This window comes from Macadamia integrifolia, unplaced genomic scaffold (assembly GCF_013358625.1).
Source record: "Macadamia integrifolia cultivar HAES 741 unplaced genomic scaffold, SCU_Mint_v3 scaffold1608, whole genome shotgun sequence".
NCBI classification, from domain to species: Eukaryota; Viridiplantae; Streptophyta; class Magnoliopsida; order Proteales; family Proteaceae; genus Macadamia; species Macadamia integrifolia.
Genome location: NW_024868278.1, coordinates 838 through 26,551, shown reverse-complemented (window position 1 = coordinate 26,551; position 25,714 = coordinate 838). Strand labels below are relative to the sequence as shown.

General features: G+C 37.3%; 3 protein-coding genes and 1 long non-coding RNA gene across 5 annotated transcripts; all 4 read right to left on the bottom strand.

The window, feature by feature from the left end:
- Positions 1-93: 93 nt before the first annotated feature.
- On the bottom strand, positions 94-6,236 carry LOC122064335 (protein ABIL1). Of its 2 annotated transcripts, none has more exons than XM_042628046.1 (9): positions 5,952-6,236; positions 5,340-5,422; positions 4,193-4,343; positions 4,001-4,100; positions 3,818-3,910; positions 3,638-3,722; positions 1,343-1,395; positions 1,086-1,193; positions 94-701 (listed from the first exon to the last, which is right to left on the bottom strand). In XM_042628046.1, exons 1-9 carry the CDS (start codon positions 6,036-6,038, stop codon positions 574-576), a joined length of 888 nt encoding a protein of 295 aa, XP_042483980.1. In that variant the 5' UTR covers positions 6,039-6,236; the 3' UTR covers positions 94-573. The 2 variants fall into 2 exon arrangements, with proteins under 2 accessions (XP_042483980.1, XP_042483979.1); XM_042628045.1 differs by having other exon boundaries at positions 94-706; positions 1,087-1,193; positions 5,952-6,230.
- Positions 6,237-7,856: 1,620 nt separating this feature from the next.
- On the bottom strand, positions 7,857-11,827 carry LOC122064328. The gene is made up of 2 exons (XM_042628036.1): positions 11,329-11,827; positions 7,857-8,624 (listed from the first exon to the last, which is right to left on the bottom strand). The coding sequence occupies exons 1-2, from the start codon at positions 11,712-11,714 to the stop codon at positions 8,216-8,218; spliced, it is 795 nt and encodes a 264-aa protein (XP_042483970.1). The 5' UTR covers positions 11,715-11,827; the 3' UTR covers positions 7,857-8,215.
- A 158-nt stretch (positions 11,828-11,985) lies between these two features.
- On the bottom strand, positions 11,986-21,666 carry LOC122064332 (probable metal-nicotianamine transporter YSL7). The gene is made up of 7 exons (XM_042628038.1): positions 21,249-21,666; positions 20,081-20,244; positions 19,625-19,722; positions 19,400-19,534; positions 19,091-19,280; positions 17,546-18,400; positions 11,986-12,033 (listed from the first exon to the last, which is right to left on the bottom strand). Exons 1-7 carry the CDS (start codon positions 21,664-21,666, stop codon positions 11,986-11,988), a joined length of 1,908 nt encoding a protein of 635 aa, XP_042483972.1.
- A 2,712-nt stretch (positions 21,667-24,378) lies between these two features.
- LOC122064330 lies at positions 24,379-25,337 on the bottom strand. The gene is made up of 3 exons (XR_006135653.1): positions 24,937-25,337; positions 24,743-24,814; positions 24,379-24,654 (listed from the first exon to the last, which is right to left on the bottom strand). It is a non-coding gene; the product is annotated as an uncharacterized LOC122064330 (long non-coding RNA).
- Positions 25,338-25,714: the final 377 nt, after the last annotated feature.

Here is a 25,714-nt window from a genome sequence, read left to right as displayed (position 1 = left end):
CAAATTTTACTTTTTTAATACCCATGATAAGTTGCTTATCAGAAAAAAAAAATACTCATGATAAGTTCTACCCAAAAAAATAGTAGGCCACTCTTTACCAAGTCATTATAAATTTTATACTTGGCTATCACTTCAATTCATCACAACCACCATCTATGCATGACTCGAAATATAACAGAACCAAAAGTTCAACAATTTTGATAGACTGACTGAGAGAGAGAGAAGACGAAGAAAAAAAAACAGGGGAAAATCCCATATATTAGATTAATTCGATCTATAAGGTTGGCCCAGAAGCTGCATATGTTGTACAATCCTGAACTGCCAGGATTCAGACCTTCCTCATATGCTGTGTGCTAATTTCACTGAGATCAACATGGGTAAAGTAGAGGATCATCTGATTTTTGCAATCTTTAGACTACGGTACACTCATGAAATGCTCCACTAATCATGTTCATAGAGATAGTTGAAACCACCATTTGATTAGTTGAAAGCAATGCCGACAGACAGAATTCCACGGTAGAATCCCGTGCCTTTCAATATCACAAGGCACTGCAGATCTACAGCTTCATGCCTTCATTGATTTGTGTTTGACAAAGAATGCTGAAAGGATGCTTTTGTTGTGAGCAGGGGCACGTACAATGTCACGCCTAACCGCTTTGTCAAAGGACTTGAATGCTGCCAATTGTTTTGATCCTTCCAAAGAATCCTGAGATGGTCCCAAAACAAAATAAAGATAAGTAGGAACAGTGGCAAGAGGTTGGATTAAAATATGTAAAGGACTTGAGGGCTGAAAAATGCCCTTGATAATTTAATCTCATGTAGAGACTAGAAGAACCTGTTAAGGAGGCAAACAGTGTCCTCAAAATCCTGTAGTGCCTAATTAGGAAGATAAGTTTAGACTAATATAAACCAATAAATTGATTGCCTGGTTCCTCGACACGTCACTGCGTGCCATCACAGCAAAAATAAACCAAGAACACTATGCTAAAAATATAGATCCTTCCACTACCTTATTTTGAAGCAGGTGTGCATTTTGAAAAATGTAGGGCACATATGCGTCAGTATTTTCTGTCAATTTAACATTACCCTGTGTGTTACACCAAATGTTTGCACAACTGCACTAGAAGCAGGTGATCCCTTAGCTGTCTGAGGATGACCGGGTGAGGATTTTGATGAGACAGCAACATCAGCATCTACAAGCATAAGAGTTCACATCAACAAATAAAATAACACTAATAGTTCAAAGTGGAGAAAATAGCTTCAAGAGCACAACCAGGAGTAAAACAGTTGGACATAACACTAGATTGTCTACCATGTTTTAGTGTGCTCTAAATATACATACCAAGTAGTTGAAAGACTCCTGGAGTTGTCCCGCTGGCTTTTTGACCTTCAATTCTGCATCATGGAAGAATTTCAGAGATACGCTACCAGCAACTATCAAGTACTTTATGTTGAGAAGTAGAGCTAATGCCGATAAGGGATTAGTGTCAGAACCAGGACCCGATAGGGGCCTTTTGGTCCTATTGGGTCCATATTTGGGTAATTTAGGGCTGCGGCTTAGTGAGGGGCTTTTAGGTATTTTCTCCTTTGGTTTTATGCAATATATATACAACATATTGACCTGCGATCAGTCTATTCAGTCTATTTTGGACTGATCGCAGGCTGCACTGTTTCTGGACAGCTTTCGGTCTCTCTTTCTTTTATTCTTCTTCTTCTCTTCTCTTCTTCTCTTTTCTGGTTTCTGGTGTTGGTTACAAGGTTTTTACATTGCAACATGGTATTAGAGCAGGTCTAAATCACATCGATTGGCAAGTATAGATCATTGCTGCTGATTTCGACCTAGCGGTATTGTTTTTCTGGTGTGCAGCCACCTCCTTGCTGCAACTACTACCTGGTTGACCTAGTTATCATGACATAAGAAAAAATAGGTCTCTTTTTTATTAATACTTGCTTAGTATGTGTACTGGTTGAGGTCGAGAAGTCTCCCTCCCTATTTTTTTATGGCTGCTGCCCCTATGTCTGCAGTATTTATTGCTGCTGCCCCTATTTATGAACTGAGTAACTGTTGATATTGAAGTTTTATTGATCTACATGAGGAGGTGTATATGGAGCAACCTCCAGGGCACGTTGCTCAGGGGGAGAGCACAGGTCGTGGGTGTCGTCTACACAGGGCTATATATGGGCTGAAACAGTCTCATTGGGCATGATTTGACAAGTTCAGTGCTACCATAGTTACCTGTGGGTTTTCTCAGTGTTATTCTGATCATTTTGTGTTTGTTCGTCGCAGAGATGATAAACTTGTTGTCTTGGTTGTATATGTTGATAACAATATTTTGATTGGTAATAGTGAGGCAGGAATTTCTGAAGTAAAAAATCATCTCCAACACCATTTTCAGAGAAAGGATCTAGGCCAACTTCATTATTTCCTTGGGATTGAGGTAATCCACTGCAAGAAAGGTATCAATCTATCTCAAAGGAAGTATGTGGTGGATCTTCTATCTGATAATGGGATGCTTGCATCCAGACCTATTGATATTCCTATGGATCCTCACCAAAAGTTTGGTGTGGATGATGGTGAACCCTTTCAGGATGTGCATCAGTATAGGAGCTTGATTGGCAAGTTGATTTACCTAACTGTGACTCGTCCTGACATTTCTTATGCTGTTGGAGTTCTTAGTCAGTTATGCAGTCTCCTCAAAAAGCCCATTGGGATGCTACTGTTCGTGTTCTTCGTTACCTAAAAGGTGCCCCTGGAAAAGGGTTGATTTATCGACCTAATAGGCAAATGGAACTAGTTGGCTACTTTGATTTTGATTGGGCTGGCTCTGCTAGTGATCGGAGATCTACCACTAGATACTGCACATTTGTTGGAGGTAATCTTGTTACGTGGTGCAGCAAGAATCAGACCACTATTGCCCGATCTAGTGCAGAAGCTGAGTACAGAGCCATGGCTCATACCACAGCTAAGTTGATGTGGCTGCGGTCGTTACTCTTGGAGCTGGGGTTTCCAATAACTAAGCCAATGAAAATGTATTGTGACAACTAAGTTGCGGTTTATATTGTTAGTAATCCGGTCTTCCATGAGAGAACCAAACACATAGAAGTGGACTGTCATTTTGTTCGTGATGTTGTTCTGAAGAGGCTGATTGAAACGCCTTTTGTCCCTTCATCGGATCAGTTAGCTGACATGTTCACTAAGTCCTTGTTTGCTCCCACTTTTCGCAATGGTTGTACCAAGCTGAGCATGGGTGATGTGTATGCTCTAGCTTGAGGGGGAGTGTTGAGAAGTAGAGCTAATTCTGATAAGGGATTAGCATCAAAACCAGGACCCAATAGGGGCCTTTATGTATTTTCTCCTTTGGTTTTATGCAATATATATACAACATATTGACCTGCGATCAGTCTATTCTGGATTGATAGTCTATTCTGGACTGATCGCAGGCTGCTCTGTTTCTGGACAGCTTTCGGTCTCTCTTTCTTTTATTATTCTTCTTCTCTTCTCTTCTCTTCTTCTTCTCTTTTCTGGTTTCTGGTTTTGGTTACAAGGTTTTTATATTGCACCACTTTAAAACCTTTGCCATCTGATTTTTTTTATTAATTTTTCCACTGAAGATGAATGAAGGTTTCATCAACTCACCCCGTCAACACATTTTGAGTCCCAGTCAAGATAGACTTTGCTTCAGAGGCTAAATGCCAGGAAAGAGTTTTTGATGCAGGGGTACCTACAGAGTAGAGATCAAGAAAAATATGTCCATTTAGTGCCTAAGTGGTATTGAAAAAAAAATCTAGCTGTTGCACCACAGACAGCACCAGTTACCTGAAAGATGAGTACGAGGCATTGCTAGTGTATGATTTTGCCTGGCACCTATCTGTATCTGTGGACTAAATTGTACTTTTTTGTTGACAGATTCTAGAATAGAGTTGCCAGAAAAAAAAAGTTATTGTTTCATTACTCAAATGGCAACTCGCAAATGAAGGTTATAAAAGTTCTAGAACATACTCGGTAAAATATAATGCTTGTGATGCCTTGGGATGAATGCCAACAACTGCTGCTCCTTGAGGCCTTCTTTATCCGTGTAAATTTGGCAAGTAAGAATTTTCTAATTTTGAACATGTTAAGTCAATCATCTTTGATTCATTGATCAATTTAACAGAACAACAGCTTTAGTCAATTGCATTGAAAATATGTTACCTGATTCAGACATGAAAGTTTTAGCTCCAAGGTTGAAACGTCAGATGTTTGTTGCTCAAAGATATCATTCAACTTGTATGCAACAGTGCCAAGGTGATCAACAGCATTTACTAGGGCTCGTACTGCATAATCCTTCAGGTTGTCCAGTACCCTTATAAAATGACACGGATCACATAGTTACCATGCATGTGTGAGTATGTACTGAGATATGATTCGGAACCAGAGGTTATAATCAAAACTACTGGAACCTGGACTTACAATTTCTGCAAATAGTCATTGCTTGGGATTTAATTTACAATGACTGTAAATCTAGCTCAAACAATCCAAATACAATGGATTGCCAGAACAATATTTGCCTGCAGAACGATGGTGTCCAAGGCCCCAAAATGTTGATTTTATTTGTTATGTGAGTTCATACTCCTTATTTACATTTTGAAATTAGGAATAGACGTTGTTTACCAGCCCATTTCTGAAATAAATTAAATCTTGTCCAAGAAATAAATAAATCTTGTTTCAAAGCAGTAATTCTTTCTCCTTTTTTTTTTTTTTTTCCTCCTTATTGTCAAAGGACGGACTACTCAAAATGTTCAACTGCATCTTTGATAATTGTACAGTTGATTTATCTCACAGCATCCAGATGGGTAAATCTAATTTGACATACTTAGCCTACAAAGTATCCTAATAATTAACTCCTTTTCATTTTTCCACTCTCTACAGTCTCTGTTTTCATCTCGAAGGGTCAAACCCAGTAAGTATCAGACATGCATTTGGTTAGTATTGATACTTGACACATTTCTAATGACTCGATTTTTTCTTTTCCGAGGCTAAATACAATGTAACACAAATTATCTAAATTATAAGCTGTCTCAAATATATTTTGGAATGAATCGCTAGCACTAGGTTCTAGACTACCCAGGTTCCTTCATCCCTGGCTAGGAACTAGGGAAACATTTTAAGGTAGTAAAAGATTAGTTAGTTTTCATCTGAAAACATCCCATTAGCTGCATGGATCCCTTTCTCAGCCTTCTAAACTGTTGATAGACTTCTAAGTATGGACGAATAACCACAAACATTGGACTACTGAAGAAAGGGAATAATGTAAACAATATATCTTTTCACATGTAAGTAGTATGAGAAGTATTCTTACATCTGTTTCTGCTCACTGTGAAGATAAGATTTTTCGCAATATTCAGCAGCAGAATAAAGTTGCGGCCGTAAGTTCTTCAGTTCCTGAATCAATCAATAGCAAAAGCATCATGCCAGAACTACAAAACACAAGTAATTCGATCGCTAAAGCATGAGCATGTGAGGGAGATGTGTGAAGAATCACAAAAATTAATTCACAACCAAACTATGCTAATCGCAAGGGATATCCTAAAGAAAGATGAAAAACAAAAAAAGTGGAAATAAAAACATAACAGATGTGAAGTGTGATAGTTAAGAGGACAAGGAAGTCACCAAAAAACACATTCAAAATGCAATTCCACTTCTAAATAAACCAAAATTCATCTTCAAGAAGCAATTCTACTTCAAAATAATATACTAGTACAAAGCAACTCTGCAACGCTTTCATTAGTACTCAAATAATTGAAATGTGAAATCAAAATTGAAGAAACAAAATGGTGAGCTCAAACTGAAATCAACCAAAACAAACAATTCCAACCAAGGTCCGTCAAGGCACACAGAAGAAACAAATAAGATGAACAAACTAACAAAGAAAGAAAACCAGATCTAAGACCAAGTAGAGAGCGAGTCTAACCTGCAGAGCATTAACGAAGCTCTTGTTTCTCTCCATGGAGACCTCATCGAAGGTCCTGGCCGAATTTTCCGGTCGTAATTGCTGCATTTCAACAACTTCCGGCGACTTGCTTTACAGAGCATCAGTAAGAACTGAGAAGACTCCAAGGATAGTTGAATTTGATTAATTACGAAGGAAGCAAAAGGAGTAGTAAATGAGACATTAATGGTTAGATTTGCGTTAGGTTTCGGTGGGGGAGCTACATCGCAGAGCGAAAGAGAGCAGAGTAGAAGCAATCTCGGGAAATGCGTCATTTTGGACTTATTGCAAGCGGAAAAGGACAGGGAATTTATGGATAGATAATTTTGGGTAGGTAAGTGTCGGGGCTGTTGTCTCTTCCCGAGAATCGATGCCAAACCACAGAGAGAGACCCTTAGAGGGATTCGATGGTTGAATAAAGACAGCCCAGGCCGATGATGGTCGGACCGTAACGGTCGCTCTCAAGACTCAAGAGAGAGCGACACGATTTGGTATGTAACTTTTCCTTTGTGTTTTTTGTGCTAAGAAGGTATGATTGGTGGCTTCATACCTTCATCCAAATCAGGTCTGATGGTGGTTTCAAGTTCTTTCTTAGAAGCTGGTGATGCTTTGAGTTGAATTCATGGTTTGAGGAATTAGATCGGATCAATTTGGATAAATTGGATTAGATTGATATTGACTCTGTTCAATCCTGATTCTTGATCGACACAATATCATTGGATTAATACAGATGAAAGAGTAATAAGGTAAAAAAATCAATGACAACCAAGGGTACTTCAGTCAATCAATTAGTAAACGCCCAGACTTAGACCTATTATGGACCAATCTTTCTTGATGTTTGATTGTATGTGGGCATCCGACAAGTTAGCTTGTTTATAACATGATTAGTCCATTTTTTTTTTATTTTTTTTTTTCGATAGGTTGGGAGGGGTAGATAAGCCTCCTAGTAAGCGTGGCTTCACGCATCACATTGATGATCAGTGCAATTAACTTGTTTAGAGTCCAATTATAAATCAACATGAATCCAAATATAGACTGATAATTCCCTGATTAAATCATGCCTAACCTATGAGGATCAATTAGGCTCCGCCAAAACCGGTCCAACCAGTTGACACTGCTTTCCCAGTAAGATTTGGCAATACCCCTGCGGAGCTTTCTTTCCAACTAAGCTGTCAGGAATCCGCAGACCACGAGACTCATTAGTCGTTTCTGTGGAGAAGCACTCAAGAAAACCAGATTCTAGGGATTCCCCATTTCGAAGGAACAGTGAGTTTTCGGTACATCTGGATCTAGTCAGTCACCACGTTCATCTGGTTAGAAGTGACATTTACAAACTAGAAGCCCCCATGGTCTTGTAAGTCATTATACAGTCTAAGGAAGCTGTGGCAAAGTTTGGGAGGAGGGGCGGGGGGGCGTTATTTCTGTCAGGAACAAGGTTTTAGAACCCAAATCTGAGCTGGATCTCTAGAATTTAGAATTGGGAAGGAGAAGAAAAGATTTTTCAAACTTTGTAGTTTCTTATTCAACAAACTTGGGGATCTTATTACAAAGAGCAAAATTATTTGATTTTCTGCTATTTTACTGACTCAAAGAAGGAAACAATTGGCTAAAATGAAGATCAAGCATGATTTCAGCAATTCAAAAGAGGGTTGCAAGAACGGCTGCAGCTGGGGTCAGGAGCGACTAAATCATTTCTGATTCCTTGAACCATGACCACTTATAAAATATCATTGAAAAGTCAAGAAAGGGCAATAGGGTTTAAATCTGCACTGCTAAAGAGAAGGGAAAATCAAAGTAAGTCATATGATTGAGTTCAACCAACAAGGTTCTTTACTTATAAAGCCATCACCTTAAAATTATCCACACTCATTCCAAGAAACACAAGCATGTTATAAGGATCCAATATTCCATTTACTATATACTGAACTTTAATACAGAATAGTATAAAGTATATACAGTACAATGTTTCTGAGATCCATGCCGATGGTGCAGCCTGGATGCTTCGACCCAGTTCCGGTCGGTTCTTGAGATGTCACTGAAGTCATACTCCACACTACAATATATGTCAAACTGTGTCCAAAATGATTTGGAAGACTAGCTCTGGAGAAGAGAAATATTTTCTGTACCATATTACAATAAAACCTATACCAAAATTTGTTTAGCATGTCAACAAATCCTCAAGATTCTGCCTCAAATCTCCAAGTGAGAGCAATGGCAAAAGCCAGATAGTAGTTCACCACAAGAAATTAAATGGATTTTTCAATCAAAGAGGATGAGGTCTCAAAATAAGTTGGATTTGGTGTTGAGGGGCATCCAATGGATTGAATCAGGTCTCCTACTGCCAGTACTTGGAGTTTTGGTGGGGAGTTGAAAGCGATGTTATCCACACGGTGCTCATAGATCTTCCCATTTTTATCAAGCTTATATTCAGAAGTGCCATCGAAATGGCCACGGCTCTCCCAGGGGATGCGAGGAATACCATGGACAGTCCACCGGACCATAATGACATTCTCAACAGGTTGCCCCATACTCAGGATGTCAACCCACAGAGCCTTAAACAATAGTTTACCATGGAACCGTAGTGCCCAGAAGATTGATTTGTAATTCTCTTTGCCAACAAAAGTGTTGAGAGGATCCTTAAAGACGATATCATCCCTGTGATCATGAGAGAGTCCATGTTAGAATTTGCTTCACAGAACAGAATAGCAAGTAAAAGAGAGTATAGCACAGCATGGTGGAACCACCGTCCTTGTTGGTTGTTCATCACACCTTGCTTCCCAAATCTGGAAGTGGAAAAATCCCAGGCAATTAAGTACCATGGTGTTTCACAGTATAGAAATTAATGACATGCATAGCTTGGGCTGGGTACCCACCATTGAAAGGATCTCACTAGCATGTTGTTTGTACCAGAGTTGAATGATCAATTAACTACTACCACGCTCCTCTGATTCATCCTTTCAAGGAAAACTGAAAGCACAAATTCTATAGGTTTTCTTCTCACCAGAAAGAAAAGAGACTTCTGAATAGAATAAAAAATTTCCCCGGACTTTTTTCTAATTAAAAGGCCGTATTATTTAGCTTGTTCTCACCAATGTCCAAAATGATATGATGCACACCCACATCGACTTTGCTAATTTCTTAGAACAAAAGTACCAAGAGAAACCGATATTCCTGTCTGTTCAAGGCCAAAACTGGTGTCACATACACTGATTTGTTTTCAGCCTATTGTTTGAGCTTAACTGACGTCAAAATACCGCAAATAATCCTGTGCTCTTCATTAATTCTATTAGAGAGAGAAAAATAATCTCAACAACTACTCAACCAAGCCTTATTCCAACTCTGGACTTATCCAATCCTATTCTACTTCAAAAAATTTCATTTTACATGGCTTTGGCCATTTTTATTTTGGCTGTCAATCTGATATGAGGCTTTTATATGGATTTGGAACAGAAATGCTAGAAACTAGCACACTTATGCTCTGAGCCGCACCCACTATATTAATGAAAAATAAGAGCTAGATTCTCTCTTTAAACAAGGTTTGCATAAGAATCCACCAGGACCTTGATGCAGCTCTGTCAGCTTCATGTTAACCTTGGTTCCTTTGTCATCTAGGGGCTTATCATTTTACCAGTTCGCTTCATCCAAAAGCAATGGTAAAGAAACAATCATACGAAAGGCTCAATGGAGCAAGAGTCAATTTACTTAAGCAAGAAATATTCACAAGGGCATTTACCTATACACTAAATTCTTATGTCATTCATATACTGAAAGCTCAAGAAAGGTTACAAGTTGGATGAAGTATAACTTTCCATGATTGCTGAGAGTTAGAAACAGCACTAGCCACAGGTTTATTTATCAAAGAGCTAAGGGTCAATGATACTGGTGTTAGTATCAAAGACAGTTACAAGTGTCTGACATTGCAGCCTACTGAAAAACAAAGCGTCACCATCACATAGGTTAAGAGATGTCCACCAAAATAATTGTTGAGGTTATAAATGTGTTTTAAAGACCTTTTCGTTCCTCACCTATTGATGATCCTATTTCATCATGTAGAGATGTTAAAACCGTATGACTTATCAAACAAGGTTATAAGTAAATGAAACTCAACCAAAGCTTGATCAAAGAAATTACACAAGCACTCTCAATAAAGAAAAACAGAGACAAGGTGCTTAATAAATTATTATGTAACAGCTTAGGCTCTCTTTGGTATCATTTTGATTTTTGATTTTTGTTCACAAAAATAGTTTTGGCTGCATTTGGTATCATTTATGGAGCTTGTTTCTATTTTAAAAAAATTGATAAAACACAAAAACCAAAAAGAGATCAAGAGCCATTTATGTGTTTTGGCCAAAATTGATTTTCAGTTATTTTTGCGCTGAACTTTAATGAACACATGCTTAAAGTCTCAATATGGAGGGGTAAAGTAGTCATTTGCTTTGTAATTAGAAATCCAAACCCTTTGCCCCCTCTTCTTCAGTCCAAAGTGGAGAAAGACAGTTATAAAAAAGATGGGTGAAGGGAATCTCTTCACCTATTTCTTCAAAAAATCATTTTGCACATAAAGGTACCAAACTATTTCTCACAAAAAACCATTTTTTCCAAGTAGTTACCAAACCATTTCTATGTTTTGATAAAAAATGGTTTTCATTAATGATTTTTGTTAAATAAGTAAAAAGAAAAAAGAAAAATGATACCAAAGAGGGCCTTAGAGTTAGAAAACTGGTTAAAACAAACAAAGAGGATTTTTGAAAACCCTAAACCCAATTCAATATTCGGAAATCCAGAACACCCTAACCTTAGAAATTTACTTTAATTGGAGACCCCTCTCTCTAGTAACAAATCTTTTTTGGTTCTGAACTGCCTGCTATCCTGAATAATTATATCAACCCATTAAGCACCACTGAACCACGAAATCCAATGTTTCGCACCGCTCAAGTTTTCTCTTTTCAGTATTGCATTATGAGGACACATTCTTCCATCCTTAGTTACTAGTCTCATTTGCGATGCTTAATCTTAATTACAAACAGATGTGGCAAAAAGAGCCTCAACATCCGTCAGCATGCCAACAGTCCAACCAGTACAAAACAATGACTCGCATGGTTCACGAACCATACCCTCATATATGTAGTTTCCTACTAATCAGATAATAGACCAGAGCTTCCAAACAATGAAATTCTACTAGGAGCAGCCACCAAAGAGTATCTAATTACTTAATAAAGCATAAAAATTTATTCTTGACCAACACTTATCCAATCATTCATCAAAGTTATCTGCGAAAGGTTAATAAACTACAGAAAAATTCAAAATTCGATCAAAAATTAGTGTAGATACGTATCCAAACAAAATGTGGAATATGAACCTGTAAATATCGAAACAAAGTTCCCGGTAGAAGATCTCTCGCAAATCCTCTCTTAAAGTCCGAATAGCATATCCCAAATTGACATAATAATCCTGCTTCTCCTCCGCCTCTCTGTTCCGCTTCGTTACTGGAGCTGAGAATTGCCAAGATATACTTCCGTTGTTTTCAAAACCTAAATCCTCCTCCAGAACCTCACCATCCTTGGTACCCGAACAAACCCCAACTCTAACTCCGCTAAACCTGATTCCGACCTTTCCTTTGTTACTCAAGCCACTGAAGTTTCCACTGATTCTAGGGTTTGTTTTAGGGTAAAGCTTGGCCGAAATTCCATGCCGGAAGCCGCCCGAAAGAGAGGCAATACCTGAAGAAGGAAAGAGAAGAGACATCGCCGTACAGGTCGATACTATATTGTTCTCGCCCCCTAAAAGACCGCGAAATTCAGAAGATTATAAGTGCAAAGAGACCCATTTTTGCCGCGAAACGCCGATGAGTTACCAGAAAAAGAGTTAAATAATGCTTGAGGACCTACACCTCTGTTTTGAATCGGGCGTGGATGACGTCATTGGATGCCAGGTCAGCTTTGGATAAGTTTGTTGGATTTTTCGCTTTGGAATTATCAAGGATTGCATGATAAGTATATCATGGGCGCCCACTGTTTCAAATATTAGAATCGGATTGGTCAAATCGGCGGTGATCAATCTGATTCTGGATACAATATATGAAGATTAGATTGACACCACTTGAATATATAACTATATATATATATATATATATATATACACACACGGTTACTATTGTCTTATTGAGCAAGTATTATGAGATTTGGAAGTTTTTCGTGTTAGGTTTTCAAGGCGAGTGTTCTCATCGCTATTGAAGTATTTTTAAGAGAAATCTCCATTGTACGTTTTCTTCTAACATAGTGAATCATCTTCTTCGTCCAAAGACGTAGCACATCATATGTGAACCTAATTAAATCTGTGTTTTGTGTAAATAATTAATTGTTTATTTTCTTCGTATTTGTTGGTGTTTATTATAAAGTTTGGTGACTTTATAGCTTCAAGGTCACATGGCCTTGTAAACCAATAAACCTTGCGTGCAAGTTCCCGAGAGGTCATAGGTGTGATACCCTACTTTCTAAACCCGGTCTAATTTACCGTATTGACTTGGTTTGATCATATAAGGGCTGAACCGAAGAGAACTGACACAGGTACCATATGGAATATGGTAGCAAGGGTGACCTTGAACTAGGGTTGACCTGACACGACCGAGCGGGTACCAAGTGTAATATGTGCACCCAAGCTTTACACTTGTACACACCACGAGGCCATGTACAAAAGGTAAAAGTACGTACTATAATTTGTGAGTGCCAACATAATCTAATTATTCCCATTAAAGCCCACCTGAGATTTAGCCCACCTGAGATTTGTCCCACCTGAGTTAGCCCACCTAAAATTTAGAAGACATTTTGGGGGCTTAGGTATAAAAGGGGGGAGACATTAATTGTCTTTTCTCTCATTAATGTTAGTTGGTCGGTAGAAGACTAAAGAAGAGAGAGAAAGAAGAATAAAGGAAAAGAGGAAAAAGAAGAAAGAAGAAGAAGGGAAAGTAGACCATAGAGCTTCACCGGACCTGGGTCTTAGTATTTTGAGCCCGAATTTATGACCAGCTCACCAAGGTCTTCGATTTGAGGTAGGTATTGCACACATTCCAATGATTCTTAGGAAAATCCCATCCTTAAACATTCTTTTTTATTATTGGGAAATAACTCACTTGGATTTTGCTAATCCTACTTGAATAATCAAATCTAAGGTTTAATGGAATGTGTGTATAATGATTTTGAAGGATTTGAAAGGAGTGTCGGTGAAGATCTATATTATTTGGAGGTTCTTAAGCAAAAGAAGTAAAATTTGAAGTTTTATTGGTGTTCTTGAGAAAGAGGTAAAAATCTTCATTTTTCTTTTGATTCGATTTTGGATCTAGGTTGAGGGTACATGATTAGACCTTAGATAAGTGATTTAAGTCACCGGATCGTCCCCAAACAAGTTCCCTAAGCCGGAGGAAAGTCGAGAATGAGGTTAGAAAAAATTTTGTTTAAAGATTGGGGGGTATTTTTACCCCACCGATCTTCTGGTTTAAGCCCACCTGAGTTCCCATAACTTAGATTTTAAGCTCTGGAGTAACTGACAAGTTGAAACTGACAGGCTACTTAGCCCATCAGTCTTCTGGTTTTAGCCCACTTGAGTTCCCAGAACTCAGATTTTAGGCTCTGGAGTAACCGGCGGGCTGAAATCACCAGTCTTATGGTTTTAGCCCACCTGAGTTCCCAGAACTTAGATTTTAGGCTCTGGAGTAACCGGCGGGTCGGTCTTTGACTCTAGCCCATCAGTCTTTCCAGAATTTCCAGAATTGGCCCAAACCCCCATTTTATAATTCTAAACATGATTCTAGCGTTCAAACATGATGATTTTGACCCCAAATTAGTGAAATGATAAATCATTATATTTATAATAGGTTACACTCAATATACGCGTACCCACACATCGGATCTTTTTCGTACGGGGTACAAGCACAGTGTACACATATAGGTAAGTGGGGAGTGGACTTTGATTTAATTTCAGAATGTTATGCATCATTTAATGTATGTTAGTCTGGCCATGTCATCATGTCACTAGTGTGTAGACTAGACATCACATATGCCATATCACGCATTTGAATGATATACTATGCTTTGTGTTGTGATGGAATATTCATTATGACTTGATGTATGTGATGAAGGAATTTCATTTGGACATGATATGTATGCTAGATTCTAGATGCCGTAGACGGCTTGAAAACGAGTGCATGGTGGCACGTGGTATGGGACGCGGTGCTATTGTGTAATCATACTATGCTTATGTAGAGGCATGTGGCTAGGATATGATTTACCCTTATGCTACGACCCTTCCCAATAGGGGTTTATGTGTTGAGGGGTCATTGGGGGGAAGCATCAGGTTACGGTTGTAGAACTCCTGCAGTGGTTAGAAGTACGCACGATTGATCGCTAGGACAATCGGTAACCCCTGTGATATATTCAGAGGGTCGATCGTACTGCTTTTATTTCTGGTGGAGTCACCCATTTACTTTCTATCATTTAAATTTTCTGGAAGTCGGCTCGCATTTTAAATTCCCGTACCAATGGTGGGCCTTCTCCAACAACCCTATGGGCGTATCACGGAATGGGGTTCATGGCTTGCACCCGGGGCATACGCGCACTGTGGTTGTGAGTAGCATATAACCATAACCTAGTAATGTTGTTAGGCTAATAGGGTTTAAATGAATTGCATATAGGCGCATTTGTGTTGTGACTATTTGTGTGGTCTTCCTTTCCATTTACTGGGCTAGTGAACTCATCCCACATGCACTACTCTTTTTAAGTCATTTTGCAGGTTACCCACCTAGTGATCAGAAGCCAGCCCCCACTGTGGAGTTTTCCTCTGAGGATTGGTGGGTCCCTGTCAAGTTCAAGCATGGTGCCGATTGCACGTGCGAGGATTGTACTGCATGGCAGCTGACTTCTGAGTGATTCTTTTAATTCTTTTTTTTTATGTACTCCATTTTATTACTTGATGCTTAAATTGTTATATTTTTGTATATATATTATGCCTTCGGGCCCAAATACACGTAACATTTATAACTCAATTTGGGTATGAAGTATTTGAGAAATGATGAGCACATTTATGTGTGAAATTTAAGATAGTAAAATATGCATTTTACATATTTAGAATGGAGCTACCTTGGGTTTTACTTTCTTTTCGCAGATTTTATATTTTCAAGGCCTTAAGGACTATTGGACGCTATATCTCCAATTTTACACATAAAGATGTCCTATTTCTTTTCATAATTGCTAAGAAGACGAAATTCTGAACAAGATGGACGTGTTCAATTAAAAATACACATTCGTTTGGTCAACCGTACAAGTGAGTATTCTTTTCAGGCCAGAAAAAAAAATAATGGATCAGAATTGAACCAAGATGCAGAATCAGCCCATCTGCAGTTATCCCAAGGGTATAAGGAATATTCTAAATGCCAACAAGGATCGATGGCTCACATCCTTAAGTAATTGAATATTCATTTTTGGTAACAAGTGAGTTGTGTTGTGCAAAATCCCTTGCTTATTAGGAGGTTTTTTTTTAGAAGATTTTCTCTCTCCTACTCATCACTTAAAGGAGGTCGGCCAAGATGGTTGTACGCAAGTTTGAAGAAGAGAGAGAGAAAATAAAGAGAAAAAATAAGAAAGAAGAAGAAAAAAAAAAAGACAAGGGCATGGATGAAATTTCCTATTAAAATAGAATATTGTCCAAATCCAAGCAAGAAAAATCTGTCAAAGGGGGTTTCTTGCGCAAGAAGAGAGAGAAAAATAAAAAAAAAATAGAAAAAAATAGGACAAAAAAGGCAAGAAAAATCATGAGAGATCTCTCTCCCATGGTTTTAAGTATCGGTGCGTATCGTGCCGTATCGGCCGATACGTATCCGTATCGGTAGGCATCGGCACGATACATACCGATACGCTACGGGGAATTTTGGGCCCCCTTTTACGTATCGCTGTATCGTGAGTATCGTACCGTATCGTACCGTATCGGTACCGATACGTACGATACTCTACGATACGAACTTTTGAAAATCTGGAAATTCCCGAGAGTATCGGTACGTATCGGTACCGTATCGGTATGTATCGACCGTATCGTGAAGTATCGAGCCGTATCGTACTGTATCGGTACCGTATCGGTACGTATCGACTGAAAATATGAAAATTCCCGTGAATGTGCCTTTTATTGTTTGAACAAACACTTCAAACTCTCACCAATAGTTTTCTATATTTCTCTTCTTTCTTCCCCTTTGATTCACACACCTTTTTGGAGACTCAAATGGTAGATTGAAAGAAACATTGTCGAAGTGAATGGTTCAAAGAAGGAGAAAAACATAGTCCAAGAAGAACCTTGAACTTGAAAGTTGAAAATTTTGAATAGTAAGTTCTTGAATCTTTACTCACTTTTTTCAACTTTAACCTTAGATTTTCAAGTTTTTTTACAAATCTAAGGTTCATCATAGGGGTGTCAACCGGTCGGATCGGTTCGGTTTCGATCGGGCTTAATCGGGCTTAAAGACTTTCAAAGGCTACACCGTGTCCGCCCATTTAACTAATCGGGCTTAGTTATTGAGGGCATGGTACACTTTATATTCGGTCGGTCGGCCTCGGGCTATAATCGGGCCACCTTAATCAGGCTTTAGTCGGGCCTTAATTGGGCTACGGACATGTTTAATGTTAAACGGGCTTTAACCGGTTTTTAAACGGACCCTCTTTAAAATGTGCTCTTATATTCCGGCCCACTCATGCAAACCCAAAAAAATGACAATAAATTAATAAATGATACCAAATATAACCATTATTTAAAATATGAACATGTTTTTACTTTTTAGTTTTTACTTTCTAATTTGGGGGGTAAAATAGGTATTCTACAATCATTAAAGGGTCGGGCTAGGCCAGTGCACAATAGGCCGATCTCGATCGGGTGTTAAACGGTCGGTCTCGGTCGGGCGCCCGACGGTCCAAGTAGCAAAACCAAGACCGACCGTTTATAAACGGGCCGGGCTCAAGCCCGACACGTTTAATAAACGGTCCGGGCTGGACCGGTCTATAAACGGTCGGTCCCGATCGGTTTAGTCGGTTCGGGCCACGAATTGACACCCCTAGTTCATCATACTTAGAATCACATTTTGTGCATCATTATTACATGAAATCATTGGATTTATAAGGATTTACAAACTTTTTTCAAGAGAAAATGAGGGTTTCAATTTATTTCAAATTTCTTAGATCTACTCATGCTCAATGATTAAAAATGTTTAGATTTTTTATATGTTATGTAAAAACAAGTGTTCTACAACTTCCATGGAAAATTTTGATTTTTCTCAAAAAAATATATTTGTCTATCAATACCATACCCTCATCATTTTGAATATTTTCAACTCAATATATTTGTCTATCAATACGATACCCTCTACTTAAGTATTTATGCATTCTACATGTTATATATAACTTTTTTTAACTGTTTTTTTTATGCAAAAGTGTATAAAAATGTGTTCCCTATCCATTTATGTGCGTATCTTTAGCGTATCTTAGCGTATCTCCGATACGATACGATACCCTCCGATACGTATCTTAATTTTGACCGACCGATACCGATACTTTAATCCTTGGGGAAGGTATATACTTGGCCCACCTCTTTCCTACACTGTCTCTGATTCCATTTATGAAAATTGATATAAAAAAGAACCCATAACAAAGTTGGAGACAATTGGTTGGAAGAGATGAGAACCCCTCAACGCCTAGCATAGCCATGCTACGAAATACAGTTGCATAAGGGGCAGGGTACCGTGTCCCAGGTAGACCCATATCAGGAAAAGCCTTATAGAAGATTGAGAAGACACATGGAGAGATAACACAACCCATTGCAGTCCCAATCACTTGGCTTACAAACATTGACCTTGGTGAAGCCAAGGTCAAGTACCCAGTCTTGAAGTCCTGAGTGAGATCAGATGCAGTGGAGACAATGTTCATCAAGACACCACAAGCTGCAAGACCTGCTATAATCCCTCCTTGTGATGCCCCAGCCCATGCACCAATTACAAAGATGGCAATAGTCCCATATGTAGGACCTATGGACCAATCAGTGAGACCACACCCATATGCATTACAAAATGCTAGAATAGGTGCAAAGATGTAGATGACTACAATGTAGTACCACTTGAGAGGGGGGAAGATAAATGGAACTACAATAATGGAGATAACAGAAATAGTAACATATCCTCCTAATGCAAACCAAGTTGGAATTTGGTCTTTGAAGAAGAGTTTGGTTCTCCTTTCATCATCAAAAGATAAGGGAGGTGGGCTTGCAGGTGAGTTGGTCTCAGCAACAGGGAGAGCCGCATTTCTTTTGTCACGATATTCTTGATACAAGCCAATGAGTGTTCTACTTGTCACCTTTACAAAGTTGTATAGACCATCTCCTAAGATCATGGCAACTGAGATGAAAATCTGCAGTTGAGCATCATACAAATGCTGTCAATTGGTGATCACAACACAGTAGAACGCAACGATCGAGAAAAAAAAAATCGTTCACCCTAGAAGGGCTACGTCCAAGGCCAAATAAGAAACCAGAGTTTCCACTATTCTAAAGAAGTCACAAAATTCTTCTCATCCCTCCTTATGAGCTAATACTCTATATATAGCATCTTATACATTACAATATAGAGAAACCTTAATCTCCAAAAGTACATAACTGCCCCCTATTATTAACAACTCCCAAAATATTCAGGTTGGGCCTTGCCCCCAGCACCATCACCAGAGAGTGAGATCATCGATATTGGGGAAAAGTGACTAGTACTACTTGGACTAAACTGAGATCAAACTTCACCAATAACAATATTGAAGAGAACTTAAAATGATTAGAATGCTTTCCCTTCTATTTTTGCTTTAATTTCAGCTTCTCTCATTGAAATTGCTACAAGACTGACCCTACATCTGTCAAATATAGGGGTTGGATGAAACAAGATCATTCAACTTGTGCTGCACAGTGGAACGAATGGTGATCATTGTCAAGTAATAATCACCTTCTATGCTCTAGGGTAACATACAAAATTGGGAATCATGCCCCTTCAGCTTACTTTGTTCTATTATATTTATGATATTTAGGTTGCAATGGTTGTTCTAGAACAAGAACCTTACCTTGTAACCTTGTAGGCCATTGACACTAGAAGAGCTGAGGCTTGCAGAATACCAGACACCTTTTTTAGAACCTATAATAGGCCACATGATACCCCAAGAGAGAATGGCTCCAAGTAATAGAGAAACATTTATGATGTGTGGGCATATCATTCCAATCCCAATATAAGTAGCAGAGAAATCAAAGTAAAACCTGTTTACCAGACAAAAAGAAGAGCAGCAAAATATCAATATTCAAGAACTTAGAATCAAAGTAATCACTCTCTCTCTCTCTCTCTCTCTCTCTCTCTCTCTCTCTCTCTCTCTACTTACGTGTTAGTATAGGCTGGGATACCAAATGTAGGAAAGTTTACAAATCCACAAGCATTCCCTGCAGTGAAGAACCATTGAAAGAAACCCCACAAGAAGCTGAAGGTGAAGAACTTTCCCAATGTCTTGACTTGTTTCCTAGGAACATGAGAAAATGTAACCAATAAAGACCCTCCTTGAGGTAATTCAGTTACAAGATACATAGCTTTGTCAACAAGAGAGTCTTACTGGGCTACTTTGGCTCCTATAGGAGTGTGGAAACTGTTTATAAGATGTGCAGTTGCAGTGCCACTTGGGTAGGTGAGTTTAAAGTCAATGATCATGATCTGAAACCCAACACGAACAAGTAACATTAAGATCAAAAAGAGGGGAAAAAAGTTATCAGCAGAAGAAATATTTCAATTTTTTTTTTTTTTAAATCAAAGAAGATTATATTAATTAAGGTAACTAAATACATCCAGCCAAGTACCTGAGTTTTGAGTTTTAGTTTTGCGTTACATAATAAGTTGGGGTGTAACTTAGCTATATTTGGATGCCAATAATAATAGTAATACAAAAGTAGTGATGACATAATAAACGATTTATGTGTCTCTCACCTCAAATTTTTTTTTTTTTTTATATTGTCATTTCTTTTCTTGACATCCAATCATAGTAACAATGTAATGAATTCATTGAAGAAATTACCTTTCGAAGAGGCACAACTGAGAAGAGGCCAATGAAACTAACGACAAAGAGAAACCCCATCATCCATCCAATTTGTGGGTTCATAATATCTTGAGGAGCATTAAAATTTGATAATTGCTTTGCCACAACTTCACTCATTGCGTAGATATAATTTCCAAAACCTCCTGCTCATTATTCAAATTAAACTATAACAAATTAATAAGAAGTTTCCAAATCAATTAAGACATTTAAAGAAATGTACTAATCATGTTCCTCTTTGTTTGTTTGGGCGTAGTTGGGGACATATTTCCTTATAATATTTTCTTTTTTCTTTTATTTGGGATTCTAATATATTTACCTATTCATTAAAAAAATAAAAAATAAAAAATAAAAAAAGAGCGAAATTGTCCCTAATTAATTTCAAATAAAAATCAATCGATTTTGTTGATTACGATCCGAGTTTTAAAACCCATTAGAAATTCCCCCATCAAGTCCAAACTCCAAATAGCATATCAAGTTTATCAAATAAATCGGTGAGATTCTATAAACATTAAGGGATTTTTTTTTTTTTAATCAAGGTGTCCAAGTCGGCTTACACACACATTGACTAATCGAACTTGGGACCGTAGGCCTATTCACACAATCCCTAATTCACCTTAACCATCTGGGCAACTCTCAGATGAGTAAAATTAAGGGAAAATAAAGTAAACACTCACAATTTCTCTCTTTTAAGTTTATGGGCTCCCTTCTCTCTCCTCATCAAATACCCTTGTTTTTTGTCCGCTATTAGCCTGATGAGTGAGAAGCTAATATAAACCGGCAGTGTGTGGATCTCTTTCTCTAAAAAATAATAAACTAATTCAAAGTATAGTTGAAAAACTAGGTTTTTATTCGGGCGAGTCACCCAAGTCAAGTAAAAATAAATAAATAAAACCTGCTAAGGAATCATGAAGACTTAAAGAGATTTTCTTATTGACATCCTTTATAGTGTCAAATAATTTGTAACTTAGTTTTTTACCCCTTTAATATAATAGAAAAAAAAAAATTCAATGAAAGTAAATATTGTTATTTCATATGTATATTAGAAAAAAACGTACAAAATAATAACTTTTGGTAATAACATCATGATAAATATATATAAGTTGGTGGTTACAAAAAATAAGGTCAGTGGGTTTTACGGAGGATGTACCACTGAAAGATATCCCGGCACTTGCAACGACGCAGGTTTGAATGACGGTGTTCTCTTGCCTAGTGAATGGTTGTCGGAGCCAAACAGCCTTCTCTAGTAACTTTGTCCATGTCTTCACAAAGAAGAACCCTAAAAGCCCAGCAGAGACATTGAGGGAAGGTATGACACCTGTGGTGAGGTTGAGCTTCATGACAATGAAGCTAAAAAGGATTGAAAGAACTAATGCCACCACAAAGGCTCTCACAGTTAGTTGCTGTCGCCATGAAGGCACCTTCTTGTGCTGAAAGATTTGTTCCACAGTGAGCTCATCTTCTTCTTCTTCCTTCTTCTTCTTTGATCCCTCGCGATTCACTAGTTGTGGATCGGAGGGACTTTCATTGTTGGTGGTGGTCTCAATGTCTTCGTCCCAATTCTCCATTGTTTTGGAAACTTTAGGGATCTTAGGGTGGAGAATTGAGACTGAATTGAGACTGAATCTCTTCTTCTTAGGAGTACTTCTTTTTATATGACTTTTGAAGGGAATATTTTTCTTGATCTTACTTCATAACTTGTGGGTGTTTCATGGGTTTTGAATTTTTTTTAGCTGAGCTAAGCTTGAAAATAGCCTCAATGATGTTTGTTCCAGAATGGGTACATCAATAACCTCAAAGAAGAACAACAAAAAAAAGCAAGAAAGCATCAAGTCTAAGCTGAACTGGACATTTCTCATCTTAACTTTTATCCTTCCATGTGTGGCGTGTATCATCCATTAGAAGATGCAAGGAATAACATGTGCAATTAATAATATATTAAAAAAACACCATTAAAAGTGAAAGTAAAACAAAGTATATATGTTGTAGTAAAGGTATACACCCACATAGACAAATCCATCTAAGAAGTCAAAGGGAACCCTAAAAACAAAATTAGCTACCAAATGAACTAGATGACAAAACCTTTCTAAAAGGAGAAAATAACTAGTAAGAAATATAGGCTGCATTTGGTATGCATTCTAAATCAATGATGTATTCAAAAAAATCATACCTAACACTGTCTAAATTTCAAAACGTCCATTCCTTTAACCACGACTTAGAGTTGAGATCTTCAGAGGATGGGGTGCTTGGGACTCACAAAATGTTAAGGTTGAGAAGGAGATCAGGGGTAGATAAATAAGGCTGTATTTGGTATGATTTCTTAGAATGCATTATTAACTATAATGCATGCCAAACACATCTTAGTATTTGATAGTTGGTGGATATCAAGTTCAAAGATATTGTTGAATCTCTAAAAAAGAAAAAAAGGAAGTAGAATCTCTTCATAGGAATTCTTTTTCTCAATTGGATTCAATAGAAATATTAAATATTCAATTTGGTCTTTCGATGTCTAATTAGGATGAAATTTTCTTTCACCCATGGTAAATAGAGAATCACTTAATCCAAAGATTTTGATAGTTAGAAGAATCTTGATAGGTTGGTAGTTAGTTGTATCAAGTAATAAATTTCTATTGAATATATATATATATATATATATACTAGTAAAAAATCCACGTGCAAATGCACGTGTGGCTGTGTGTGTGTCAGAGAGAGAGAGAGAGAGAGAGAGAGAGAACAAAATGTCCACATAAAACTAAATGTATTTTAATCATATATGTGATATTCATTGAAGCAATTAGCAATTTAAATTTTCAATAATGATAGACAATTAAAACAATTTTTTTTTTAGATAATCAATGGTTAAATGTTATTCTTAGAGAGAGAGAGAGAGAGAGACTTACCCTCCCACAAATTTCATTTAAAAAAGTATTATGGTTTTCCTATTTAAAATGATTACTAAATATTAATTTTTAATTCAAATAATGATATACAATTATTAGTTAAATGCTATTCCAGGAGAGAGAGAGAGAGAGAGAGAGAGAGCTTGGAGGAATATCTCTCTTTTTCTTCTCTCTAAGTGATTTACTTACCATTTACATAGGAAACTTGACTCAAACTCAATTTTATTTTGACTAAACCTTGTCATTTTAATCAAGTTTCTAACTTGTCCAAGTGTTGCATTGACTTGGTCTAACTAATGATTTATTTTTATTTATTTATTTTTTTGTAAAGTCTAATTAATCAATTAATATCATGGAAATATTGCCAAAAATCAACCACTTCCCCTCTACATAATTCATTTAAGAATATATTAAGTTTTTTCTGTTTAAGAAACCAAGATATTCCAATGACATTACCATTGAGGTTAAAATGAAAATATAGAAAAAGGACTTGGTGGATTCGAACCACCATCCTCTTGAGGTATGGAACCATTTTCCACACCGCAAGTACTCTACCAATTGAATTAAAGACCCATACTTAAATTATAAAATCCATGATAAAAGAAAGAAGAAACCAAGTATGAGACTCCCAAGAAAATAATCATATAAATAACAATTCATCATTTAAACAATACGCCAGTATTCATAGTCGTGTCCACAAAGCATACGAGCTCAATGCTAACTTTGTAATTCTTGTGCGTCGGTTTCGGCCAATTCTTTTTCACATAGAAACTTTACACTTCAAAACTAAAACACATGAATTTGTAACACAATAGAGAAATTTGTGTTGATCTTGGATGCAAATGAACATCAAAGGTCCAAACATAACTATCCCTAGGATGAACATGATTGTATTCAATTTTTCATAAACAGGATTACAAAGCAGAATAAACAGAAACAACGAACATATTTAAGAACAGTTCAACACATGTATCATGCATATATGTTAAGATACTTCATGTTCAACAAACATGAAGTTTGACAAGAAGTGTATAAAGAGGGAAATAATTCATCGCAGGTCGTAGTAAATAAACAATAAAAGACCACGTGAAAGCACTAAAAAAGCACAAATTGTACCTCAACCATTACAAAAATCAAAGAACATGATATGACCATATAGAAACAATCTACCAAAAAAAAAGAAGAAGAAGAAGAAGCCATTTAGAAACCAAGTAATGAAAATAAAACTTCCAACAAACAAACATCAGACTTCAACAAATGTGGATATAACTATGCTATACAACAGTGTGAGATCTCACAAGCAGGTTCCATATAATTTATTATTTATTGAATGTAAGAAACAGTTGGATCAACTTCAAGATACAAACCCGCACATCCAGCTTAGAAGTCCGGATTAGTTTATTAGGTGCAGCACCTTTGATTTTTAACTTCTTTCTTCTAGCTTATGTGGATCAATATTAAAATTACTTGCCATCTCATGATTCTGGGTTCCCAACTTAGTCATGTTTCCTCCCAGGACTGCCCAATCACACAGTAATGATGCAGTGGATCGGTCACTTGATGAGATATCTACTCCAGATCGCTTCCTTGTTAAGATGCTTGGGAAGCACTTTATCAAATTTGAATGCAGCTTCTTCCAAGGTTTTCAATCGTTCCCTGTGTAATGAGATATTTGGTAATCAAATTACATTTTGAGAGAGTATAAAAATTTAACTACAATGGGAATGGAGAAGGGGACAAATACATTGCCATATTGGAACTCTCACTGATATTAGTCCTCAACCTTTTGAGCTCCTCAAGTGAGGAGGCTATGTTTCTGAAAACCCAAAAAAGCCAGAGAATTCGATATTAGAATTTTGATGCCTCTTAAAAGGAACTGAAGTTGACATGCAATTGTGGAAAATGAAAGAAATAAAACATATGACCATAAATTACCACCTGATCTGCAGGTATGGAATCACCACCAGTACCTCAACCTTGGAATCACCACCAAGGGTTCCTAGAATTACCAACACGGATGAATAAAATTTCAAAAAACTAAAGAGAATCCAATGGCTGAATGTGAGGTTCAGGTCCAATAACAGCTTTAGAAACTCAGATCCTATTTTCTAGAAGATTGAATAGATCTCCAAATCAGCTCATATCAACTTGGACTTCTGGTCAAAAGGTGACAAATAACTACAGGAATTGGGTCTCAAAAGATCAAAGTGTTCCAACGGTTAGATACTAAATTATGCAGTGTCCCTTACCCCCCAAAACAAATATGCTCGTAATTAAATAAAAACAAAGAAAACAGACATTTTAAAGTCTCCTTAGACCATCCACGCACTTGGCGTCTACTCTTCAAAAAGAGGCTGCAACCAGTGCGTTATGCATTGGATCCACTACCAATCATCTATGCTAGCACTTTTACCCACAAAAAAAAAACTTTCACCAAAAAAATAAAATATAAATAAAAGCAATATAGGTAATGTAGGGGAGGGACGATATGCAATCTAAAGAAAAAGAAAAGAAAAATAAACTAAAAGGAGAGAGGGATAGTAATTTAGTTACCTGCCAACACCGCTGCCATCAAAGGAGAAGGGAGAGTGGGATGAAAAGTTAAAGAGATGACCTGCTTCCTCTTCACGCTGTTCTAAGAGAATGAGAAGGTTTGGGTCGGGAGAGAGAACGAGGAAGTAACTAAATTTTCAAGGAAAATAAAAGATATTTGAGA